General features: G+C 45.8%; 1 protein-coding gene across 1 annotated transcript; it reads right to left on the bottom strand.

Annotated features, from left to right (window-relative positions):
- On the bottom strand, nt 1–15,699 carry LOC115199869 (periplakin-like; the record flags this gene model as incomplete). The annotated part of the gene is made up of 11 exons (XM_029762426.1): nt 1–3,204; nt 3,351–3,443; nt 3,924–4,040; nt 4,178–4,261; nt 6,906–7,056; nt 10,904–11,097; nt 11,356–11,494; nt 11,692–11,870; nt 12,116–12,273; nt 15,016–15,119; nt 15,530–15,699. Coding segments are annotated over 11 exons (4,056 nt in total), but the record flags the coding sequence as incomplete, so codon positions are not given.
- Nucleotides 15,700–16,328: the final 629 nt, after the last annotated feature.

Genomic DNA, 16,328 nt, shown 5'->3' with positions numbered 1-16,328 from the left:
TTTACCCTTTACCATTTGACTGCTTTATTTCTTATGTAAGACATGTAAAACAGGACAACTGAGAGACCAGACCGTTTTACAGTAGCATACCACAGACCGATATTACCAATATCCGTTCATATCCTTGTGTATGTAAATTCAATCCCACGTTCAAAACAAAATAAAGATATTTAAAGTACTACCTCTAACCCTGTACCCAGTGTAAGTAGTTTAACAAGCTTATTCCAGGGACAGACAGAAAACCCTTCTACAACCATTTGACTGGCTATAAACACCAGTTTGTGTATTTATTGTGTATTATGCGTTTGAAAATAAATATAACAGTGCAATGTAGAGAGAGAGAGAGACAGAGAGGAGGAAGTATACATATAAAACTAACATATTGTTTAATGTTAGATCAAGAACGTCAGAATTAAAACATTTTTGAAGATTCAAATCTAGTGAAATCCAAAATCAAGAAACGGCACACATTTCAAACTCATGGTGGTCAGAAACATAGACCGTTAAAAAAGTAGTTTTGTTTCAGATGTTTCTTTTTCACTTGGTCTTTCCCGACACCATGACTCCGAACTCCTGGATGGTGATCTCCTTGTCATGGTACTGCTGCAGCTGGCGGTTGGTGATGTTCCCAGCCCTCAGGGCGTCTTCAATGGAGAACTTCTTCCCAGACTTCCTGTCGTGGAGAACAGAGGACTCCCCCTTGGGGCCCTTGACACTGATCTCCTCCCAGTCGCACTCCTGGCTCTGGAGGTTCACAAACATCTTCCAGTCGATCAGCCCCAGCTTGTAGGCCTCCTCCGGCCTCATCTCCTTACCCGAGTCGGGGTCGATGACCACAATGGATCTCCTCAGGTGGCTCTCCCTCTGCTCCCTCTTGATCTGGATAGCCGACAGGCTCTTCTGTAGCTTCTCGATCTCCTCATCCTTCTGGCTGGTGATGGCCCTGAGTTCGGCCAGCTCCCTCTGCAGTGAGTCCAACCTCAGCTCTAGGTTCTTCCCGCTCTCCATGGGTGCCGAGTTGGAGATGCTCCGGGTCTCCGTGGAGGTGATCTGGATCTCGGACTGCAGCCTGCGGATGTCATTCTGTAGCCTCTGGTTCTCCTGCTGGAGGCGACTGCTCTCGTCGCGGATGTAGTCCAGCTCCTTGGACGACTTGGTGTTGGTGAACTCCATGTCGGACAGGCGGGACTTGAGGCTGCCCAGCTCCTGGTCCAGCTCGAGCCTCCTCCTCTTCTCCTGTTCCAGCGTCCTCGTCATCGTCTCGATCTCCAGCTCAGCCTCCGGGTCTTTCTCTACCTGGATGGTCTCGGTGCGCACCACCTTCTCCTTCACCACCATCCTCTCCAGGGTGACCTGCTGCTGGAGCAGGATGTTCAGCTCCTTCTCCAGCAGGGTGCGCTTGTGTCTCTCCTCTTCCACCTGCAGCTTGAGGATGGAGTGCTCTTTCTCTTGCTGGGGGTCCTGCTGGAGAACCACCATCTGTTTCACTGTGACCCTCTCCCTGTTCTCCTTGTCCCTGACCTCCATCTCGTTCAGCCTGACCCTCAGCCTCTGGATCTCCAGCTCTGCATCGCGCCTTGCTCTGCGTTCTCGCTCCAGCTCCTCCAGCTGTGCGTCCAGGTTGGCCTTCTGCTTCTGAAGTTGGTAGAGCTCCTCTTTCAGGGTCTCCCTCTGCCTCTGTTCATTGTTGATGTTCTGTATGAAGGTGCTGCACTCTGACCTCAGTAATGGGTCCTCCTCCATCTTAACCACCTCCTGCTGAACCACCTTCTCCCTGACCTGGGACAGGTCGATCTTCCTTAGCCGGATCTTCTCCTCATTAGCTGATCGCTCCCTCTCCAGGTCCAGACGTTTCTTCTGCTCGTCCGCCAGCTTCCTCTTCAGGATCTCAATCTCCTCCTTGGTCTTGGGGTTTTCTTTGTACTCCAGCACCTCATTAACCACCTCTTTAATTTGCACCTGGGGCTTGGTGTCCTTCCACCGCTGAATCTCGTCCCTCAGCTGCCTGATCTCCATCTCTGACTTCTCCGTCTGGTGCGTCTTGTCCACAATCTCGTTGCGGAGTTTCTCCAGCTCCCTCTCGGTCTGCGGGTCTGTCTTGTACTTGATGACTTCCTTGATGATCTCCTTGATCTCGATCTGCGGACCTCTGTTTCTCAGCATCTTCAGCTCGTCCTGGTGGGACTTCAGCTGCTGGTCGGCGTCTCTGTACCTCCTCTGGTGCTCCACCAGTTCCATGCGTAGGTTGGCCACTTCAGCCTCAGCCTTGGGGTCGGGCCTGACGATCTCCCTCACCTTCTCCTGAACTATGACCCTTGTCTTTTCCTCCTCTAGGCTGGAGATCTTCCTCTGGAGGTCGGCACGCTCCCTTTGGGAAGACCGGTGCTTGGCCTTCTCATCCTCATGTTGCATCCTGAGATTCTCTACCTCCCTCTCAAAGGCGATATCCTTCTCTACCTTCAGCACCTCCTTGATGGAGATCTTCTCCTCAGCCATGGACTTCTCTTTCTCCAGCCTGCGGAGCTTGTCCTGGAGGAAGCGCAGCTCGTCCTCAAGTTGCTTCCTGGCCTCCTGCTCCTTCTGCTTCCTGTCCAAGAGGATGCGGTACTCGTTCTCCAGTTGCGGGTCATTCTGCACTTTAATCACCTCCTCCTCTGTGATCACCTCCTGCTCCTTGGACTTCTGCTGTGCCAGGAGCGTCACCTGCTTGGTGATATGGATCACCTCATTGTCCTTGATGGTCTTCTTCCTCCTCAGCTCTTCCAGCTCCTCCCTGAGCCTCCTCACCTCCTCCTCCTGGCCGCGGTCCCTCTCGATACGCAGCACCTCCTTCACGGTGTACTGCTGTGCTCCTTCTTTGATCTCTGTTTCGATGCCGCGCAGCTTCAGCCTCAGCGCCTCCAGCTCGTTGTCCATGGCCCGGGTGACCCGGGTTTCGTCGGATAGTTTCTGACGGACATTGTGAACCTCGTCGACCAGAGTAGGATCCGGAACCTTCTTGATGATCTCCTTCTTGACGACGGTGTCCTCCGGCTTCTGGCCCTCCAACATGTAGATGTCCGTCTGGATTTTCTCTAGATCCTTCTCCAGCTGCTCCCTCCTCTGGATCTCGTCTTTCAGTTGACTCTCGATCCTCCAGGCTTCTTCTCCGGGAGCGGCAGATTTGACTTGCTGGACATTGTTTGCGACGATCACGTCAGATTGCTGAGAGAGAGGGAGAGGAGGCTGGGGTTATTTTTTTAGAAGTAATGGCAATGATGTTTATTTAGAATGATGTGACATTTAAATTCTATTTTGGATCTATATAAAGATGTGCAACATTGATTGTTAAACATTCAGGAGTATCTCACCTGATTCATAAGGCCTTGCGCAAACTGCAGATTTGCCATCCTTTGCTTGTTAACTGCATTCACTTCGGTGAATTTAGCTTCAATGGCAGATTCCTGTAAACAAGGAGATTATGAAAACGCATGGAACCAGGGGCATCATTTGCTTCTGTTATTTTACTGCTGCTCTTTAATTATTTATATCTTTATTTTTTACTTTATTCTTAACTGCATTGTTAATTAAGGGCTTGTAAGTAAGCATTTCACTGTGAGGTCTACACCTGTTGTATTCGGCGCATGTGACATAACATTTGATTAGATTTGTTTTTCAGAGTGTTCATTAGAAGATGTCGTTCAAAAGACTTCCTGAAAATGTATCACATTACAACGTGTAATATGCATTGAGGTTATTGTCAAGGGCTGACTTTCAAATTACACAATATTCCATATCAGTGGACTACTTTTGACCAGGGCCCATGCACCCTATTCCCTATACAGTGCACTACTTTTGACCAGGGCCTTATGACCAGAGTCCAAAAGTAGCGCACTAAATAGGGAAATGGGTTCCATTTGGGCCACAGCTGCAGTCTTCCTTACCTCTTCCTTGACCCTGAGTGCAGGGGACTCCAGTCTGCTTCTCTTGTAGGTCTGAGGGACCAGCCCGTCTTCAAGGTCCAGAATTGACTTGAACTTCTCAGTTTCATTCTCATAGTCCTGCAAACACAAATTAGTCAAATCAATTATTCATTGAGAGGAAGAAAAATGAGAGAAAGAGTTACATCAAATCGTATACATTTCTCCTAGCCGTAGGTAATCAGAACTGATGTGTCGATCAGTGTTCATTCCCCTACCTTGACGGCTTGCTGGTAAAGTTGGGCATTTTTCGATACGTTGTTCAACTCAGACTCCTTCTTTTTAATGTCGGAGAGCAGGTTCTGTGACAACACAGAAATCAACATCTTAGACCGAGAAACAACAGGACCATTAGAGGTAGAGGACTTTGACTAGAGGTATAGAAACATAACAGGACCATTAGAGGTAGAGGACTTTGACTAGAGATATAGAAACATAACAGGACCATTAGAGGTAGAGGACTTTGACCAGAGGTATAGAAACATAACAGGACCATTAGAGGTAGAGGACTTTGACTAGAGATATAGAAACATAACAGGACCATTAGAGGTAGGGGACTTTGACTAGAGATATAGAAACATAACAGGACCATTAGAGGTAGAGGACTTTGACTAGAGGTACAGAAACAACAGGACCATTAGAGGTAGAGGACTTTGACCAGAGGTATAGAAACATAACAGGACCATTAGAGGTAGAGGACTTTGACTAGAGGTACAGAAACAACAGGACCATTAGAGGTAGAGGACTTTGACTAGAGGTACAGAAACATAACAGGACCATTAGAGGTAGAGGACTTTGACTAGAGATATAGAAACATAACAGGACCATTAGAGGTAGAGGACTTTGACTAGAGATATAGAAACATAACAGGACCATTAGAGGTAGAGGACTTTGACTAGAGGTACAGAAACATAACAGGACAAGACCATTAGAGGTAGAGGACTTTGACTAGAGGTACAGAAACAACAGGACCATTAGAGGTAGAGGACTTTGACTAGAGGTATAGAAACATAACAGGACCATTAGAGGTAGAGGACTTTGACTAGAGGTACAGAAACAACAGGACCATTAGAGGTAGAGGACTTTGACTAGAGGTATAGAAACAACAGGACCATTAGAGGTAGAGGACTTTGACTAGAGGTATAGAAACATAACAGGACCATTAGAGGTAGAGGACTTTGACTAGAGGTATAGAAACAACAGGACCATTAGAGGTAGAGGACTTTGACCAGAGGTATAGAAACATAACAGGACCATTAGAGGTAGAGGACTTTGACTAGAGGTACAGAAACATAACAGGACAAGACCATTAGAGGTAGAGGACTTTGACTAGAGGTATAGAAACAACAGGACCATTAGAGGTAGAGGACTTTGACTAGAGGTACAGAAACATAACAGGACAGGACCATTAGAGGTAGATGACTTTGACTAGAGGTATAGAAACAACAGGACCATTAGAGGTAGAGGACTTTGACTAGAGATATAGAAACATAACAGGACCATTAGAGGTAGAGGTCTTTGACCAGAGGTATAGAAACAACAGGACCATTAGAGGTAGAGGACTTTGACTAGAGGTATAGAAACATAACAGGACCATTAGAGGTAGAGGACTTTGACTAGAGGTACAGAAACAACAGGACCATTAGAGGTAGAGGACTTTGACTAGAGGTACAGAAACAACAGGACCATTAGAGGTAGAGGACTTTGACTAGAGGTATAGAAACAACAGGACCATTAGAGGTAGAGGACTTTGACCAGAGGTATAGAAACAACAGGACCATTAGAGGTAGAGGACTTTGACTAAAGGTATAGAAACATAACAGGACCATTAGAGGTAGAGGACTTTGACTAGAGGTATAGAAACATAACAGGACCATTAGAGGTAGAGGACTGACTAGAGGTATAGAAACAACAGGACCATTAGAGGTAGAGGACTTTGACTAGAGGTACAATAAAAGATGAGTCTAATGCTTTGGATCAAAATAGTACTCTTTCCATTACAACTAGAAAATTGACTGGAACCTCTCAGCTGAAAATATTTTTTGAGTTCAGGACAGGATTGCAAAATTGTGAACACCTGACTATTCTCAACCGTGCTGGGGTGAAGTTTCCCCTAGGTACAGATCTAACTCAGCTTCCCCTAGGTACAGATCTAAACTCAGCTTCCCCTAGGTACAGATCTAAAATCCGTTTCCCCTAGGTACAGATCAAACTCAGCTTCCCCTAGGTATAGATCTAAACTCAGCTTCCCCTAGGTACAGATCTAAACTCAGCTTCCCCTAGGTACAGATCTTAACTCAGCTTCCCCTAGGTACAATTCTAAACTCAGCTTCCCCTAGGTACAGATCTAAAATCAGCTTCCCCTAGGTACAGATCTATAATCAGCTTCCCCTAGGTACAGATCTAAAATCAGCTTCCCCTAGGTACAGATCTAACTCAGCTTCCCCTAGGTACAGATCTAAAATCACTTTCCCCTAGGTACAGATCTAAACTCAGCTTCCCCTAGGTACAGATCTAAACTCAGCTTCCCCTAGGTACAGATCTAAACTCAGCTTCCCCTAGGTACAGATCTAAAATCAGTTTCCCCTAGGTACAATTCTAAACTCAGCTTCCCCTAGGTACAGATCTTAACTCAGCTTCCCCTAGGTACAGATCAAACTCAGCTTCCCCTAGGTACAGATCTAAAATCAGCTTCCCCTAGGTACAGATCTAAAATCAGTCTCCCCTAGGTACAGATCTAAAATCAGTCTCCCCTAGGTACAGATCTAAAATCAGTCTCCCCTAGGTACAGATCTAAAATCAGTCTCCCCTAGGTACAGATCTAAAATCAGTCTCCCCTAGGTACAGATCTAAAATCAGTTTCCCCTAGGTATAGATCTAACTCAGCTTCCCTCCCCCAATCCTAACATTAACCATTAGTGGGACAATCAGAAATCAACCACCTACCTTCTGTTTTTCCAGCTTGGTTTCCACCTGACTGGGGTTGTCTTTCTCAGTTGGCTCATAGTTTGGCACGCGGGACAGCCAGTTGTTCAGGTTGTCGTAGTCACTGCGGTAGTTGCTGTACGATGTCTTAGCCCTCTGCAGGCTCTGAGTTCTGTAACACACCACAACACAGTAACACACCACAACGTGAACGTAACTCACCACAACGTGAACGTCACACACCACAACGTGAATGTAACACACCACAACGTGAACGTAACTCACCACACCACAACGTGAACGTAACACACCACACCACAACGTGAACGTAACACACCACAACGTGAACGTAACAGTAACTCACCACAACGTGAACGTAACACACCACAACGTGAACGTAACACACCACAACGTGAACGTAACACACCACAACGTGAACGTAACTCACCACACCACAACGTGAACGTAACAGTAACACACCACAACGTGAACGTAACAGTAACTCACCACAACGTGAACGTAACACACCACACCACAACGTGAACGTAACACACCACAACGTGAACGTAACACCACAACGTGAACGTAACACACCACAACGTGAACGTAACAGTAACACACCACAACGTGAACGTAACACACCACAACGTGAACGTAACACACCACACCACAACGTGAACGTAACAGTAACTCACCACAACGTGAACGTAACTCACCACAACGTGAACGTAACTCACCACAACGTGAACGCAACACACCACACCACAACGTGAACGTAACACACCACAACGTGAACGTAACACACCACACCACAACGTGAACGTAACAGTAACTCACCACAACGTGAACGTAACTCACCACAACGTGAACGTAACTCACCACAACGTGAACGCAACACACCACAACGTGAACGTAACACACCACACCACAACGTGAACGTAACTCACCACAACGTAAACATAACAGTAACTCACCACAACGTGAATGTAACAGTAACACACCACAACGTGAACGTAACTCACCACAACGTGAACGTAACACACCACAACACAACGTGAACGTAACTCACCACAACGTGAACGTAACACACCACACCACAACGTGAACGTAACAGTAACACACCAACGTGAACGTAACAGTAACACACCACACCACAACACAACGTGAACGTAACAGTAACACACCACAACACAACGTGAACGTAACTCACCACAACACAACGTGAACGTAACAGTAACACACCACAACACAATGTGAACGTAACAGTAACACACCACACCCACACCACAACACAACACAACGTGAACATAACACACCCACACCACAACACAACGTGAACGTAACTCACCACAACATGAACGTAACTCACCACACCACAACGTGAACGTAACAGTAACACACCACAACGTGAACGTAACAGTAACACACCACACCACAACACAACGTGAACGTAACAGTAACACACCACACCACAACACAACACAACGTGAACGTAACACACCCACAACACAACACAATGTGAACGTAACAGTAACACACCACAACGTGAACGCAACACACCACAACGTGAACGTAACTCACCACAACGTGAACGTAACTCACCACAACGTGAAGGTAACACACCACAACGTGAACGTAACTCACCACAACGTGAACGTAACACACCACAACACAACGTGAACATAACAGTAACACACCACAACGTGAACGTAACAGTAACACACCACAACGTGAACGTAACTCACCACAACGTGAACGTAACACACCACAACACAACGTGAACGTAACAGTAACACACCACAACGTGAACGTAACAGTAACACACCACAACGTGAACGTAACACACCACAACGTGAACGTAACACACCACAACGTGAACGTAACAGTAACACACCACAACGTGAACGTAACACACCACACCACAACGTGAACGTAACAGTAACTCACCACAACGTGAACCTAACTCACCACAAAGTGAACGTAACTCACCACAACGTGAACGTAACACACCACAACGTGAACGTAACTCACCACAACGTGAACATAACAGTAACTCACCACAACGTGAACGTAACTCACCACAACGTGAACGTAACACACCACACCACAACGTGAACGTAACAGTAACACACCACAACGTGAACGTAACTCACCACAACGTGAACGTAACACACCACACCACAACGTGAACGTAACAGTAACACACCAACGTGAACGTAACAGTAACACACCACACCACAACGTGAACGTAACAGTAACACACCAACGTGAACGTAACAGTAACACACCACACCACAACACAACGTGAACGTAACAGTAACACAACACAACGTGAACGTAACTCACCACAACACAACGTGAACGTAACAGTAACACACCACAACACAATGTGAACGTAACAGTAACACACCACACCCACACCACAACGTGAACGTAACTCACCACAACGTGAACGTAACTCACCACACCACAACGTGAACGTAACAGTAACACACCACAACGTGAACGTAACAGTAACACACCACACCACAACACAACGTGAACGTAACAGTAACACACCACACCACAACACAACGTGAACGTAACAGTAACACACCCACAACACAACACAATGTGAACGTAACAGTAACACACCACAACGTGAACGTAACTCACCACAACGTGAACGTAACTCACCACAACGTGAACGTAACAGTAACACACCACACCACAACGTGAACGTAACACACCACAACGTGAACGTAACAGTAACACACCACACCACAACGTGAACGTAACACACCACAACGTGAACGTAACAGTAACTCACCACAACGTGAACGTAACACACCACAACACAACGTGAACATAACAGTAACACACCACAACGTGAATGTAACAGTAACACACCACACCACAACGTGAACGTAACACACCACAACGTGAACGTAACAGTAACACACCACAACGTGAACGTAACACACCACAACGTGAACGTAACACACCACAACGCGAACGTAACAGTAACTCACCACAACGTGAACGTAACTCACCACAACGTGAACGTAACACACCACAACACAACGTGAACGTAACAGTAACACACCACAACGTGAACGTAACAGTAACACACCACAACGTGAACGTAACTCACCACAACGTGAACGTAACAGTAACACACCACAACGTGAACGTAACACACCACAACGTGAACGTAACAGTAACACACCCACAACGTGAACGTAACTCACCACAACGTGAACGTAACTCACCACAACATGAACGTAACAGTAACACACCACAACGTGAACGTAACACACCACAACGTGAACGTAACAGTAACACACCACAACGTGAACGTAACACACCACAACGTGAACGTAACACACCACAACGTGAACGTAACAGTAACACACCCTTTCTATTCATAAACTGTCTATACACACCATCCTATATAACTACTGCTGTACACACCGTTTCTATTCATAAACTGTCTATACACACCATCCTATATAACTACTGCTGTACACACCCTTTATATTCATATACTGTCTATACACACCATCCTATATAACTACTGCTGTACACACCGTTTCTATTCATAAACTCTATGTCTATACACACCATTCTATATAACTACTGCTGTACACACCATTTATAATTCATATACTGTCTATAATGTCTATATACACACCATCCTATATAACTACTGCTGTACACACCATTTATAATTCATATACTGTCTATAATATCTATACACACCATCCTATATAACTACTGCTGTACACACCATTTCTATTCATAAACTCTATGTCTATACACACCATCATCAACATAGATGTTTATATTCCGGAGTCTGACAGTCTTGTTCTAATATTTATATTTTGTAGATTTACATGTATTGTTACTACTGCACTGTTGGAGCTAGGAACACAAACGTTTCACAACACCCACGATAACATCTGCTAAATATGTGTACGCAACCAATAACATTTGATTTGATAATTTATTTGAAGTCAAAGTTGTGTCAGTCCCTTTACCTGGAGTCGATCTGCCTGTTGAGGTTGTCGTAGCGTTTGTTAAGTTTTCGGACCTCGCCTTCCTGCCTCTCGATGTCGGGGCAGTGCTCCTGCAGCTTGGTTGCCATGGTGTCACAGCTGCCTTTGGCCACACGCAGGTTAGCCTCCGTCTCCGTCACCGCGGACCTGTTGGTCTTCAGCTCTGACGCAATATCCTGTCAGGAGAGGAAGTGAGGTTGAATTGTGTCTGGGGGAAGTTCTGCCCCAACCAGGACAAACTTGAGATATGAGTGTGTAGCTCAGATCTTCCAGCTTATCATATATTTGTACTGTATGTCATTAGAAAATATGTTTCTGCCTTTGGTATCTGAACTGTAAAAGTACAATACATTTCCTTTGTGGAGAGGATCTATTTGGATCTAAACATGAATCCTGATGAGAATAAATGAGCGATCAGAGGGCAGCCATCTTACAGACAGTTGACGCTGTGTCTTCTCCAGAGATGAGATGTCTGCTGGGGCGACTTCCTCCCTGACCAACTTGTTCTCGTAGCTGGACAATAAAGATTTCCCATTTTGAAGGGAGTTCTCCAGGCGGTTGGAATTCTGAAGCCTGTAAACAAACACATGATATAATTAAATTACATTTGATTAAAATGACATTTAAAATGTGTTTAAATAGTGTCATAGTAGCCTACAGGTTAGTCATCCTAGTGAAACAGGAAAACTCTCTCATAAAGTAGAACTGGTCCTGAGTTTTGTGTAACTACTACCATCTCTACTAACAAGTCAAGTAGAAAAGCTACTCACTTGTCCTCGGAGCACTTGAGCAGCAGGTTGACCTTGTCGTATTTGTTGTTGGCCTCGTTCACCTTGCCGCTCAGCTGAGGGGCGCTGGCACATTTAGGGTTAGAGGTAAGGAACTTCTCAGCCTCCCTCACCTTGGATGACTTCTCCGGCTCGATCTTATGAACCACGGCCACAATGTCCTGGTGGAAGAATATGGGATAAGCATAAAACAAAAGTGTACACTTCCTGGAACTAACTAATAGTACTTCCTCGATAAGCATAAAAAAACTGTCTCAAGACTTTCTTTGGTAGGATTAAATGGGTTTGAAAACTGTATCGAAAGGATTCTAGTCTAAATAGGAGGACAGGAGAAGAGTAGAGGAGGAAAAGCATCTCTACCGCTCTACACCCTCTGTGCAGAGAAAGGAGAAAAACGATGAACTACCTTGACGTCCTGCAGACGGTCAGCGCTGTCCTGCAGTGGCCTGGTCTGCTCCAGCGGGGGGCGCACTCGAGAGTAGATGGCCTTCTCCTGTTTGTCCAGATCACTGGTCACCTTGTCCAGACCGGCCATCAGCTGGCGACACTGCTGCTCCTCCTTGTCTACAATGTTCATCAATCAATCAATCACACACCAAAATAACACACACAACAAATCATATACAACCAGACTCAACAATCACAACATCCATACACAAATCACACACACACACACCAAATCAGATACGACAACACACACACACACACACACACACACACACACACACACACACACACACACACACACACACACACACACACACACACACACACACACACACTCAACATAACATTCACAATCAGACAATCACACTGGCCTACAAATCACTACATGTTTTATGTTTTGTTTTAAGCTGCAGTTCTAGTGATTAACTCCAGTAGCAATATGACATACCATGACATGCCAACCAATCAATCACATTTATTTATAAAGTGCTTTTTACACCAGCAGATGTCACAAAGAGCTTATACAGAAACTCTGTAGCTGTAGAAGCACGGTGGCTAGAAACACCTTCCTAGAAAGGGCAGGAACCTAGGAAGAAACCTAGAGAGGAACCAGGCTCTGAGGGGTGGCCAGTCCTCTTTCTGGTTGTACTGGGTAGAGAGGTACCAGGCTCTGAGGGGCTGACCAGTCCTCTTTCTGGTTGTACTGGGTAGAGAGGAACCAGGCTCTGAGGGGTTGACCAGTCCTCTTTCTGGTTGTACTGGGTAGAGAAGAACCAGGCCCTGAGGGGCTGACCAGTCCTCTTTCTGGTTGTACTGGGTAGAGAGGAACCAGGCTCTGAGGGGTTGACCAGTCCTCTTTCTGGTTGTACTGGGTGGTGATTATAAGGAGTATACGGCCATTAAGGCCAGATGGTTCTTGAAGATGTTCAGACGATCATAGATGACCAGCAGGGTGAAATAATAACCCCAGTGGTTATAGATCAGGGCTCTCCAATAGGTGGATGGAGATCTACCAGTAGCTCACAGCCCACCTATGAGTAGCTCGCCATGTAGCTGGGCTCCAGAGTGGCGCAGCGGTCTAAGGACCTGCATCTCAGTGCAAGAGGCATCACTACAGACCCTGGTTCGATTCTAGGCTGTATCACAACCGGCTGTGATTGGGGAATCCCATAGGGTGGCGAACAATTGGCCCAGCGTTGTCCTGGGTTTGGCCGGTGTAGGCTGTCATTGTAAATAAGAATTTGTTCTTAACTGACTTGCCAAGTTAAATACAGGTTAAATAAAATACAAATAAATGAATTCTAAAAAGGACATGCATTTTGTTTCATGTGTTCCATCGCAAACTGTCATAAACATGAAACTCCAGGCTGCCACCCAATCAAAGATACATTGACATTCACCCACCCCTAGTTAGCCATACCTGGCTTCAAAATCCTAACCCGAACACAATATCTGCCAACCTGAACAGCCTAACCTGAACACAATATCTGCCAACCTGAACAGCCTAACCTGAACACAATATCTGCCAATACATTTCCAGCTAATATTGCCCGTCTATCTGTCTGGTGCGTGTTTATTTATCAATCCATTTAGCCAGTTAGCGATGCTAATGATAACTTATATCTTAAAATCGGATCAAACTTTATTGGTCACATACACGTGTTTAACAGATGTTATTGGTCACATACACGTGTTTAGCAGATGTTATTGGTCACATACACGTGTTTAGCAGATGTTATTGGTCACATACACGTGTTTAGCAGATGTTATTGGTCACATACACGTGTTTAGCAGATGTTATTGGTCACATACACGTGTTTAACAGATGTTATTGGTCACATACACGTGTTTAGCAGATGTTATTGCGGGTGTAGTGAAATGCTTGTGTTTCTAGTTCCGACAGTGCAGTAATAAAGGAATGGAATTAAGAATATATAAATATATGGTCGAGCAATGTCAGAGCGGCATGGACTGAAAGACTTTCCCCAATAACCTTGTTAATTAAATGTTAACTGTAAAGTAGGCTTACCTGACTGAACTGTCATGATTATTTACATCAAACTCTGCCATGACAGGAGCTGCAGTAGGCCTGACAGAAACATCCCTAGAGCGACACATTGCTCTCTGGCTAGAGGCGCAATTAAAGGGGAATTCCACTCAAATCAAAAAGCGTTATGTTTAGGTCTGAAGGAAAAGGTATTCTGATGTGATTTAAGCATGGACACGGACTCAGAACACGGACTCAGAACACGGACACGGACTCAGAACACGGACACGGACTCAGAACACGGACACGGACTCAGAACACGGACTCAGAACACGGACACGGACTCAGAACACGGACACGGACTCAGAACACGGACACGGACTCAGAACACGGACACGGACTCAGAACACGGACACGGACTCAGAACACAGACATGGACTCAGAACATCCATTTGTTGTTTCTCTGTGAACAATTGTACTATTGAGAGTAAGAAACAGTCAAAACCAGGAGAAGAAAAAAATCTGAAAAATACTAAAGATGATTTTATGGGGCTGTCGTGTTGAATACTGTTTATTAACCATTATTTTACCAGGTATATTGACATCTTTTGTACAGCAAGGACCCGGGGAAGAGTTGCCGGGTAGAGGAGAAGAGAAGAATGTGCCTACTTAAAAGCTATAAATAAAATTAAAAAGAATTGCTCGCGACATGTTTCATGCTAGAAAAGCCTGGAGAGCCCTGTTACAGAGGGTCAACAGGTCAGCACCTCAGGAGTAAAATGTCAGTTGGCTTTTCATAGCCGAGCATTAAGAGGTTGAGACAGGGACATAACATGACATGACATGACATACCATGACATAACAGTACCTACCAGAGCCAGTGGAGCCGTCTTTCTTCAGTTCCTCCAGGCGTTTGACCAGGGTGGTTTTACTGCCAGACACCTTCATCTTAATACCCTTCTGCTGGCTGGCCAGACTGGAAACACACAACAGACCCTGTTACACAGTGTACAAGTACACCGACTCGGGAAACAACACAATCACACAGTAGACAGACACGTGCCCCCCGCCTACCCCCATAACACACACACACACACACACACACACACACACACACACACACACCCTCTCCACCCTACCCCATAACACACACACACACACACACACCTCTCCACTCTACCCCCATAATGCACACACACACCCTACCCCCATAACACACACACACACACACACACACCCTACCCCCATAACACACACCCTACCCCATAACACACACACACACCCTACCCCATAACACACACACACACCCTACCCCATAACACACACACACACACACACACACACACACACACACACACACACTACCCCCATAACAAACACACTTACCTGTTGGAGACGGCGACAGACTCTGGGTCTGTGGGGGGGACCATGAAGCAGGCCCCTGGAGCCGTCAGTTTATGCCCGGCCGAGTCCTTCACCTCCCACTTGGGCCCCTTGTTACTCAGGAGGGTGTACCTCTCTCCACGCAGGATCTGACCCTGGGATGGACAACCACAACATTACACAGAGTTTCACTCACTGATCTGGTATGAAAGAACCAGAACACAAATAGAGGTTCACTCACTGAATCAGCATGGGACAACCAGAACACAAACAGAGGTTCACTCACTGAATCAGCATGGGGACAACCAGAACACAAACAGAGGTTCACTCACTGAATCAGCATGGGGACAACCAGAACACAAACAGAGGTTCACTCACTGAATCAGCATGGGCCAACCAGAACACAAACAGAGGTTCACTCACTGAATCAGCATGGGACAACCAGAACACAAACAGAGGTTCACTCACTGAATCAGCATGGGACAACCAGAACACAAACAGAGTTTCACTCACTGAATCAGCATGGGCCAACCAGAACACAAACAGAGGTTCACTCACTGAATCAGCATGGGCCAACCAGAACACAAACAGAGGTTAACTCACTGAATCAGCATGGGCCAACCAGAACACAAACAGAGTTTCACTCACTGAATCAGCATGGGCCAACCAGAACACAAACAGAGGTTCATTCACTGAATCAGCATGGGCCAACCAGAACACAAACAGAGTTTCACTCACTGAATCAGCATGGGACAACCAGAACACAAACAGAGTTTCACTCACTGAATCAGCATGGGACAAC

The sequence above is a fragment of the Salmo trutta genome, chromosome 1, assembly GCF_901001165.1.
Source record: "Salmo trutta chromosome 1, fSalTru1.1, whole genome shotgun sequence".
Lineage (NCBI taxonomy): Eukaryota > Metazoa > Chordata > Actinopteri > Salmoniformes > Salmonidae > Salmo > Salmo trutta.
This window is presented reverse-complemented; position numbering and strand designations above follow the sequence as displayed.